This window comes from Puccinia triticina, chromosome 15A, assembly GCF_026914185.1.
Source record: "Puccinia triticina chromosome 15A, complete sequence".
NCBI classification, from domain to species: domain Eukaryota; kingdom Fungi; phylum Basidiomycota; class Pucciniomycetes; order Pucciniales; family Pucciniaceae; genus Puccinia; species Puccinia triticina.
In genome coordinates, this window is record NC_070572.1 from 579,756 (window position 1) to 591,144 (window position 11,389).

Below are 11,389 nucleotides of genomic sequence, written 5' to 3' on the forward strand. Positions count from 1 at the left end.
CGCGGTGCGATCCTCAGGCTTGACGTCCTCAAGAAGATATCTGAGGCCAATAGAGGTTAGATGGACAATGACGGCGAATTTCCAGTTGAGGTAGTTGGAGTTCGGTGCCGGAGCCTGGAGTTGTGGGATACCGGTGACTTTAAGTGAGGACGGTTCCGAGGGGGCAGCGAGATCTGCCATGGTTGGAAGTCGACGAGCTGTTTTGATTTGAAGACAAAAGCGGGCCGAAGTTGATCCTGTTGATGTTGAACACACGTGAAGTCTGAGGTAGTTTGTGCTTTGTTTGTTGGAGGGTTGCGCTGGTTAAGTGCAACTGGGACTCATAACCTGTTGCGACAAACTGGAGCAGCAAAGACGAGCGGAGAGAGTGTGTTGGAAGGATGAATTTCAACATAAGATGGAGTGAGAAAACAATGAGAGAGAGAATGAAGATACTGACCTGGAGCAGCAAAGATGAGCGGAGAGAGTGTGTTGGAAGGATGGGGAAAAGGATTTGACCAACACTGCTGCTCCAGGTTATATAGAGTTCGGAGAGAAGAGGAATAAGATGTCACAGTGTGTGATATGTACATGACATGAAAGATTGAAGCATACTACAAGATGAGCCACCTCAACATCTGCGCTAACGCTACGCTAAAAGCTAAAATAGCTTTGCATCCTTTGCGCGTAGCGTTAGCGCAGATGCGCGCAATTGCGCTAACGCTACGCTGAAGAATAGCGCATTTGCGCTGCGCTACGCTACGCTAACATAGCTGTTAGCGTTGTGGTGTGCCAAATCTGTTTCAAGTATCAAATTACATAAAGTGATGGTTGAATACATGAGAAGGAGATATATTTATAGATTTATTATTGCATAATGAGATTCTGAAGGTCATTTAACCCCTAGTCACTCACTTGAACCACTAGGATAGCTCCACTCAGTCAAAAGTTATTTTAGTTAAATGGTTTGTGACAGAACATAATCAAATACTATAGAATTATATTTGGTAGTACATAGTATAGAATCAGGTACAAGTACATAGTTAGGGTGTAGTTTCTACAGGTGCACACATGTACCCCTGTATGGTTGCATGACATCATCAGTCACATGTTGGATCACACGTTTATCAGAAGGCTCACTAGCTAAAATCCCTCAACGGAAGCTTCCATGCAGCAAAAATCCCTCACAGGAGAAGTCACACCAGCATAAATCCCTCAACTGACTTCCCCACCAGCAAAAATCCCTCACATTTTACTATATAAGGAGCCCTTCCTCCCCCCTCATTTGAATTCAGCATGTGAATAGCAGCCACCAACCAACCAGTCACTCATTCATTTAACAGTGTGATCTCAAACATCCACTCACCCAACACCTGTGATCATAATCAGGTTCTTAAATAGCTTGTGTCATTGCGCATCATCTACATTGTTTGATCTAAGTCTGATAGAGACTACTACACATAGTGATCTCTATCAAGGTTTTGCCACAACAATAAATAAATTTTGTTGTCAGAATCCTTGTGTAGTACAATAGAGGGGCAGGTCCTTCAAACCACCCGTAACATAAATATTGCTTAACTGCAAATATCATATTTGTTATCTCCCCCTCACAGAACTGCCACCCGTCCCAAAGGAGTTCTCACAGCGTAGCTGACCCACTGTTGGCGTAATTCTGGCTCTATTCGGCGGTTGGCCAACTTGTGGGCGTGATTCTAGACCAATTTGGAAACGCTACAGAAGGACTATTCCTTTTTGGGGCGTGCAAATGGCGACTAAAGTAATATTTGGCCGCATCAGGACTATTTTAAAACACTTCTAACTAGTAGGTGCTGTTACGTGTGTCCTATCTTCTAGATTGGGCCACTTATGATGCTCCTGTATCATAATTAGTCTGAAACACATGGTAATTATTTCAGGTTAATTTACAGGTTACATAATGGTAATTACTGTTTGGGACATGTAGGCTGTCACGTGTGGCCAATTTTTCTGCTTTGTTCTACATAATAGGGGGCTTCAAAATTGATCCAGGAAGCGTTCCAGGTCCAAACTCCAGGAAAACCAAAACACAGCCAAAAAATAATTCCTGGAGGTTCTACATTGAGACCCCCAGAAAGAGGAACTTCCTGCATTTGAACCCAGGAGAACAAGACCTGGAAATGATTATCTGTTTTAACATGTTTTGTCCCATGCCTTTGGGGTCCCCGAAGGACCAGCTCCTTCCCCCCCACGCAACCACAAGTTGATCTGACCTCATCGGACTTTCTTGTACATTTTTTTTTTCATCAGCAGTTTCAAATTAGCTCAAACTGCATCAATTCCGACTACTCTAATTGCTGTCGACCGGGAGGGACTTTCCCTGTTGACAGCCATATAAGGCAGTTGACCGGGAGAAGTCCCTCCCGGATGACTGCTTGATATGGCTGTCGGCCAGGAGGGACTCCTCCTGGTCGACTCTTGTATGTATGTGGTTGTCGGCCGGGAGGTACTGCTCCTGGTCGACTGCCTTGCATGGCTGTCAACCTTGAGATACTGCTCCCGGTAGACTGCCTTATATGGCTGTCAACCGGGAGGTACTGTACTACTGCTCCAGTCCCTCCCGGATGACTGCTTGATAAGGGACTCCTCCCGGTTCCTCCCGGTCAACTCTTGTATGTATGTGGTTGTCGACCGGGAGGTACTGCTCCCGGCCAACTGCCTTATATGGCTGTCGACCGGGAGGGACTCCTCTGGGTTGAGTCTTGACTGCTTGATATTACTGTTGAGTGGGAGGTATTTTCTAGCATGGCGGGCGGTGGACAAAAATTCGCTCGAAGTTAGTGTGAGGTGGTGGGAAAGATGATGTAGGGGTGTCGAAAAAAAAGGCGGGGGTCCGGGGTTTGAGAAGAAAGGTGGGATTTATCCTCTTTTGTCCTCTTTTAATTTCCTGATTTCCTGTTTTCCTGGATGTCCTGGAAGGGCATAGGAAGAAGGAGATCAGGTCCGCAGGAAGCGTTCCAGGTCGCTCATTTTTCCTGGAAACTCCGACCTGGAACGCTTCCTGGATCAATTTTGAAACCCCCTAATGAAATAACATGTACCAATTGGTTGGTACTTCTTATCTTTGTGCGTCAAGAATGTTTTATTACATCATTACATATGTAATGGAACATTCTAGGCGCTCATGGGACTCAGAAGGTGTCATATATTCATAGTATGGCGTGATTACGGCTTTTTTGGGTGTCTGTGACGCTTACAAGCATATGTACATGAGCATGTAAGCATAAGTGCTACCTTATCCGTGGTAACTGGGTACATTTTTCCAATGGTGGGCCAGCTACGCCAACCGTAGCGTTAGCGTGGCGTAGCGTAGCGGAATTCCGCTAAATTTTAGCGTAGCGTTAGCGGATTGCGCCTTCTCTGCGCTAACGCTACGCGCAAAGGGTGCGCAGCTAATTTAGCTGTTAGCGTAGCGTTAGCGCAGATGCGCGCAATTGCGCTAACGCTACACACGCACGGCGCAAAAGAGCGCGCGCTACGGTGCACCACAGTGCTTTTAGCTGAAAAAAAGGCCTTTTTTCCGCTAAAAGCGCTGTAGCGCAGCGTAGTGACTGTAGCGGCGCGCTAACACTAACAAACAATTGGCGCCCTGTTAGCGCCGCTGAAACGTAGCGCAGCGTAGCGGCGCTAACAGCGCGCTAACGCTACTCAAAATGGGCGGGCGCTTTTTGCCGCTACGCTAACGCTAAGTGGCCCTGTAGCGTAGTGTAGTGTAGCGGCCCACCGTTGATTTTTCATGTGTAATTTACACAGGGAAGGAGTAAAAGTTTAGGGTACATTGCAGTGGGGTACCCTAGTTTATTTTAGGCGTAGATTAGGAATCTGGAGTAATATTCTACAATTTACATATGTAAGAGTATGTAATAATGTCTCTTTCATAGGTAATATTTATACTTTTTCATAGTGTTACATATGTAGGAGATTAGTAATAATGTCTCTAACATATGTAACAATTTTTATTATTTTTCTGTGATATTATGTCACAGTGGCTCTGACATAGTAGCCAGCTGACAGAGACAGTTCCCTCAATCGGAATTGACAAAAGCTTGAACAGCCGCATCTTCTTGCTTCACATACGTCAGCCCAATTTCCTTGGTACCCTTCAGGTATTGGAAGACTTGCATCGCCGTGTAGTAGTGTTTCATTTTGGTTGCTTCTAGGTATTGCAACAGTGTGCTCACGGCGTACACAATTTCCGGCTGAGTCAAGATGCTGAGATAATTGAGTGATCCAACCAGCGCGTGGTAATTGACTCGCGTCTCCTGAAATGCCTTGATTTCTGCTTGTGTAGCTTTCTTCAGATATTCACAAGGATTTAAGGGACAAGATGCTGGATGCATTTCTTCCAGGCCAAACTCCTTCAGTTTTAAATTGATGTACAGCAATACCAAAAAAGCTTGCGGGTGGGCAAGGCTGAAAATCCGACAGACAAAATCTTTTGCTTCAGCCCCGCCCCCTGTATTCTTCCAAATCTTCCCATCTTCCAACCTCTTTGCACTCGACCATATCCCATATTGCCCCCCACCTCCGCCATCGGAAATGGCCCCCGACCGAATTCCCCCCGCCGGACCCAACCACTGCCCAGCCACCCCCAGCCGCCAGCCAGGAACCAATCCAGCAGCCGCCCAATTTTTTTTTTTTCACCGGTGAGTTGGCCCCCTTTTTCCGCATCCATGATCAATCTTGATCACTCACGTCCGCTCTGCAACTGCCCAGCGGCTGCAAGACATCCCAGCCACCACCCAGGATCCCATCCAGCGCCCCCCCGGCCCCCCAAAAAAATTCAACGGTGAGCCGCCTTTTTTGCATCCTTCAACCGCCGCATCAACCACTGACCAGTGGTTGTTTGCTCCCTCCTTGTCTCCGGCCCAATTTTTTAGCCGCTGCCTGATCATCGTGAGTGTAGTTTTTTATCCTCCCCACCCCGCCCCGCAAACCGTTGCTGACACAAATCGTACCCCCAGACAATGTCAATTCCATCATCCAACAACCGATTCAGTGTCACCTGCCTAATGGACCCGCTGCTGTTTGCCAATGTGCATGGCGAGCCGCAAGAGTCATACCTGCTGCTGAGTCAGCCGCCTGACTCTCAGGCGCAGGCCTGCCGGTTGTTTTTTGAGGATGGCGACCCAGCGGCAGCAGAGAATTTCACTGAACAAACTGCGCCCGCGCCCAACGGGGGCCGACCCGTTGCAGCGACTCCTGGCGCTCCCCATCAACCCGGCCGCGGGCCACCCTCCACCCCAGCTACCCGGGCAATCACCGTAGAGCATCATGTGTACATCCGAACCCCTGCTGGCCAGCTAGCTCTGGCCAATCCAACCGCCCCCATTGCCTCAACCACCAAGATTTGGGAGCGGGTCATTCCAAAGGGCGAGGCGGTGCTGAAGACGATCCTCCAGCACACCACCTGGCCCGATTTCAAGACAAACTGCATCGCGGCAATTGATGCGACGATCCCCCTCCTTGGCAAGCACCTCCTCGCTTGCAAGGAAGAAGGCCTGCTCAAGTGGCAGGGGATTATCCCAAGGGACGAGGTGTACGGCAAGGGAGTCAACACCATGATCACGGCACCCAATGATTTTCGTGCATTTGTTGATACGTGCCTTGCCAACACGTGAGTTTTGTCCCTTTTTTTCTTTGGCTATTAGCCAAAGAAAATAATGCATGTTTCTTCGGCTAAAAGCCAAAGGACAGCAGAGCTGGCCGGGCCAGCTCCACTGGAGCTGGCGCGCTGGCTGGCGCTGGCTAGCGCTGGAGCTGGCGCGCTGGCTGGCGCTGGATGAGCTGGTATTGGTATGTATTGGATACATTACTGTATCCAATACAAATACATAGTGATACATATCCAATACACACCGATACGTATCCGATACATACCGATACGTATCCAATACATACCTGTACAGTGTACTAAAAATACATATTGATACATATCCAATACATACCGATACGTATCCGGTACATACCAATACGTATCCGATACATACCAATACAATGTACTATACACCTTGCCACGTTTTTTTTTAAAAAAAACTGCCCTAACCCCTAACCCCTAATCTGCAAACCACTAGGCTAACAACCATTGGTTGCGCTGCCCAGGTTTTGTGGCTAGGTTCCTATGAGCTCAGCTCTGCCAGCCCGGCCAGCTCCAGCGCTCCTTTGGCTTTTAGCCGAAGAAAAATGCACATTTTCTTTGGCTAAAAGCCGAAGAATTATAGTGCCACAGGTGCAACCCGTTGCGCAAGGTGTTGGTGAAGGTCTCAATGGCGGACCCGGCAAAGGTGGCGAAGGGCCTAGAGGTGGTGAGTCTGCTCCTTGACTCTTTTCTCCTTCCCACCTCTGGATCATGTACATCACTAACCACTATTCATTGCACACGCTGGCCTTCCCAGGAACGCGCCCAGTGTGATAGCTTGGAAATGGGCTACGGACCCAACAATACTTGATTGGCGTTGGAACGCACAGCGACTTGGCTGGCCCGTAATGTAAGCCGCTCCAGGATTGTGTGGTGAGGGTCTGTGAGCCTTGACTAACTTGGTTTGTGTTTGGTCCAGCCGCATGCCGACGTGACTGAGGGCAAACGGTTGGCTGAGCGCATCCAGATTTGCGCAGAGCTGCAGCTCTACCTGAAGGGGAAATACGGCGGGAATGACGAGTCACTCCAAATCAAAAATCCGGCTGATCCCGCCACCTCTATCCGCGTGACTTGGGACGGGTTGAGGTGTTGGAGTAGATGCTTACTCCACGAGCTCGAGGGGGTAGATTTTGACAATCCCCCTGAGGTACCTGATCTCTTCATCAAGGACCCGCGGCCGGCGCCCACGTTGGCGGAGTTGGCGGAAAAACAGACGGCACGCCTCGATGTCCATAGGTCGGCCTCCACCCCTTCAATGCCTAAGGGGGTTTCCGCAGGCAGTCCGTCTTCATCTGCGCCAATGGTCGCTGGGTCGCCACTCAAGCAGGCCCACTTGGCTGCCCATCCCGCTCTTCTCTCTAAAATATCGGAACCTGGGACAGCGGCAAAAATTTTCACTCCTCCCCGCCAATTACCGTCAGGCCAAATCGCCCCGCCACGCCCCGTGGCGACTCCAGCTGCCCAGGCTCCTTCAGGTCCTAAACCCGGTCCACGATGCGCAACGCTATCCAAGCCATCCGTCATCCCTGTGGGTGGGGCTGCATCTGCCATTGCGACCCACCAGACTACCCCTACCCCGGCCATGCGCACAGCGGCTCCTGCGCGGGAGGCTGCACTTGCTGCACTCGTCCCTCAAGCAGACGAGCTAGAGTCTGATCCCTTGGACGACAAAGTCAAAATGGTCAGCCCGGCTACCAGGGCCCCCAGAATTGAGCTCATGTCACCGCCGGACGCCCGAGATGCAGTTGTTCATTGGTCCCCAGCCCGAAAGGTCCCTCAAGGCCGAGCAGATGGCATTGCGCACACAATCAGCCGGCTTGAGTTGGCCCAACCCAGGTCGCCTCCCCTGTTTTTTTGAACCCGAAAGGTGCCCACACCTAAATCCGACACCCTCAGTCTCAGTTCTTGGATTAGCAATTCGGCCCCAACCACGCAACTCCAACTGAACGAGGCGGGCAGGCGATTGACGATGAACCAGTTCCTTGACCTCTGCAACTTCAAGGCCGATGATCCCCTCCCACGCGGTTTGATCAAACTGGCCCACATTGGGAGGTGGGATTTCTTCTTGGACACCAACGACACCCAGCTCAGGCAACTCAACTTCCCACCCGCCGTGGCGTCCCAGCTCATGAAAAGAGTGCGCTGGCTGATTCCCACGCACGCAATATCCCCAACCCCGGCCAAGCATAACCCTCCTGTGGCACCCAAGGAAACGCAGGACCCGCTGGACTTGCCCAAGATAGGTGCCTCGCAAGGATCCGCCGAGCCCTTGGTCGCCCCCCTCCCTGCCGCAAAAGAACCCGCTATTGCCTCGCCCAACAGTGGTTCAGCTACGCTACCATAGCTGTTAGCGTAGCGTAGCGCAGCGCAAATGCACTATTTTTTAGCGTAGTGTTAGCGCAATCGCGCGCATCTGCGCTAACGCTACACGCACAGGGTGCAAAGCTATTTTAGCTTTTAGCGTAGCGTTAGCGCTGATTTGCTCAATGGCGCTAACGCTAAGCACGCAGGGCGCAAAAGTGCGTACGCTACGCTGCGCTACAGCGCTTTTTGAGGCGAAAAAAAGGCCCTTTTTCCGCTAAAAGAGCCTTAGCGCAACGTAGCGCAGCGTAGCAGCTGTAGTGTAGCGCTAACGCTAAACAACAATTGGCGTGCTGTTAGCGCCACTGAAAATTAGCGCTAACAGCGCGCTAACGCTATTCAAAAAAGGCCAGCACTTTTTGCTGCTACGCTAAACGTTAGGGCTAAAATAGCGTAGTTTAGCGTAGCGGCCCACTGTTGCCTCGCCTCACACCAATATAGGCGCCCCGCAATGCCCGACCAACACCACAATTGCCCCCCCCCCCTCCGCGACAGAAGCACCTCCTCCGGGCTCACCAAACTCAGGCTCTGAGCCATCCCTTAGTTGTGTTATGCGGGCCCAAGTCAAACCATCTCAGGAGATCTGACTTGGCCATTTGGGCTTCAATAAATTGGGTACCAGACCCGTGGTAAGATTTTTCTATATTTAGGGCCTGTACTATACAAAATCTGTTTTTTTGGTGCAGGTAAAATAGTTTTTTTTTTTTGCGCTTTTCCGTTATTTTGAAAAACACATCTGAAAAAACAGGATGTGATAAACATGTACCACAAACATCCCCAAGACTCCAGAATTTCTACAATCAACCATGTCCAGCCTCCAAATTGCCCGTCCCAAAAACATTTGAGCATCCACTGAGCCGCTGCCTCCATATTTGGAGCCCCGCCGACTTGGACAGCTTTGATGCGATCTGCAATTGCTGAGAGCAATTTCTCCGTGGGTAAAGGTTGAGAAGCATCAATATTGTTGCTGATGGACGGAGCAAAAGACGGAGGGAGCTTCAGAATTTCAGATATCCTCAGGATGGATTTAGAAGGCAAAGAATATTGCAGGAGAAGAAGGTGGAAGAGGTATGATGCTAGGTCATAAGGGTTGAAAAGATCTCTGGTTCATTGTTGAGCTCGAAGAAGTTTATTCAGAGCGATACATAATTGCAAAGTGAGACAACCATATCAATAAGATCAGATGATAAGAGCAATGGAGTGTGATCAAGAAAGACACCCAGAGTGCAAGGGTGGGCAGTTACGTTACGGTACGTTACGGAGGGCTAATTGGATACCGTAACTTTTTTTTAGTTATCCAAATTAGCCATTTGGGTAACGTAACATTTTTTTTGAGTAACGTAACGTAAAGTAACTTTTTTTATTTTTGAGTTTTGGAGGTTTTGGATAACGTAACTTTTTTGGGGTGGACATCCAAGTTTATTAAAGCCTCTGAATCACAAAACAAAAATTCAAGGGTTTCCCCTGCAAATCTCCAAAAATCACAAAAAAAAAATCAAGGGTTTCCCCTCTACAACTTCCAGAAAAAAAAACAGGAAGGTTTTCCCCTCTACAACTGCCAAAATAAAGTTAAAAAACCCCCAAAATAGAACAATAATCTGCACCCAGCCACCTAACATCAGCAAGCTGATGCACCATGGCCCACCATCCATCCCTGTCTAGCAGGGTTAAAAAATGGTGAGAGGATGACCCCCAGCGCGCCGCATTGAAGGCATTATGCAAAGGGGGGCCAACAAGTTTAACCCCTCAAACTGTGCAAGTGCAACAGCGGAGGGGGTGAGGACAAACCGCACGCTGGAATTACAGCGGCAGAGGATGCCCTGGGGATTAATCGAACCCACATTAAGGACTGGCTTTTATATTCAACTCAATGCCTGGTTAGCCTCTGCCTTCCCCTCAACTCCACTTATGCTTGACGACCATCTGCAACCGCCCCACCGCTCTGTATCATAAATCATAAAATCATGAAATTTTTTTTGCAGGGGATATGACTGTCTGATTATGTAATACAAAATTTCCTCACCAAAATATTTTTATGATTTTATGATTTATGCATGCATAAAATTATGCAAACCAACTTTGAACACCATAATCGTGGCACTGACTACATGTATATATGTACATCAAACCCTGACAGCAGATTGTGAAATTTGAATGTGCAGCTTACTCACTCGTCATCATCTCTACAAGACCCTTGGTCCGATGGTACTGCATCAGCCATTGCAGCCAGTTGTCTCTTCAGCCTCCCACATCCCGGATCTGGTGCGCAACTCATGCTACCCCCTTCAACTTTTGCCCGCAGCTTGCGCAGCTGGAATCCGCGTATGTAGATACATACACACGGCACAAGGTCTGCAGGACCCCCAAACCCGCCACCACCGCCACCGCCCCCTCAGAGCGTTTCTTCCGAACAACACCACAGCCAATAACACTCCACCCTCAAGGATGTCCCTGGTACAAGTCATCGCTGCACATCAAGAACAGTGAGAACCACAAGAAGGTGAGCATATACATGTTCCACTGAAGCGGGCGGAGAGAGGAAGACTGAAGCAACAACACAGTTTCTATCAACAGAAGTTTGTAAGGATGACATCGAATACGACGACGGCGATCACAAGCCACCAACAGTACCATTTGGCGGGACTGGGGTACTGTTGGGTCGATCCAGAGCCATTGGTTGGTCTTCAAGTGCTGGTTCGAAAAGGCGCACCACTCGGGCCTTGTGGCGCAGCCGGAGGCGATGTGCGTGTCAACAGCTGGGCTGACGGGGACGCCGTCGGGGCGCTTGATGCTGATCAAGAAGTTCATCTGGGACCGCTTCGTGTTCTTCAGCAACTACGACTCGCGCAAGGCGGGCGAGCTGGTCGCCAACCCATGAAGGTCATCATCTGCGGAGTTAGATGGCAGGACCTCCGACCATCAAGCCCAAGATTGTCTCCGCCGCCGAACAGTTTGACGACCAAGCAACCGTCCCGAAAGGCGACGCCATGGCCAAGGGCTACTTCCACTCCTATCAGACCAACCCATCTTAATGGAAAATTGCCATCCAACCCGGCTACCGGACGGTCCATATTGGCCGCACCTCCAACCCGCTGCCCATCTCGATCCCCAACGTTTTCGCCTGCAGACCCTGTCAGAGCCACCCCACACCAACAGCAGCAGCAGCAGCCACTCAGTGAGCTTTTTCACAAATTTGAGCCCTCCTCGTCCCCGGAGGTTACTGACACACTCATCTGCAAGACTAACACCATCCGCACCAAATATCACAGTCACATGCATGCTATCAAGTCACATCAACTCCACTCAGCCACAATTGTGGTCCGTCACCCTCGTCATCCCTGTCTGGAGTCGGCCCAATCCTGCTCAACCAAAGCC

The 11,389-nt window shown here is 49.8% G+C and overlaps 1 protein-coding gene across 1 annotated transcript; it reads left to right on the top strand.

Moving 5' to 3' along the window:
* Positions 1–10,216: 10,216 nt before the first annotated feature.
* PtA15_15A67 (uncharacterized protein) lies at positions 10,217–11,046 on the top strand (the record flags this gene model as incomplete). Its single annotated transcript, XM_053163721.1, has 5 exons — positions 10,217–10,276; positions 10,365–10,514; positions 10,589–10,756; positions 10,815–10,877; positions 10,939–11,046. 5 exons carry the CDS (start codon positions 10,217–10,219, stop codon positions 11,044–11,046), a joined length of 549 nt encoding a protein of 182 aa, XP_053027232.1.
* Between the last annotated feature and the right edge of the window lie 343 nt (positions 11,047–11,389).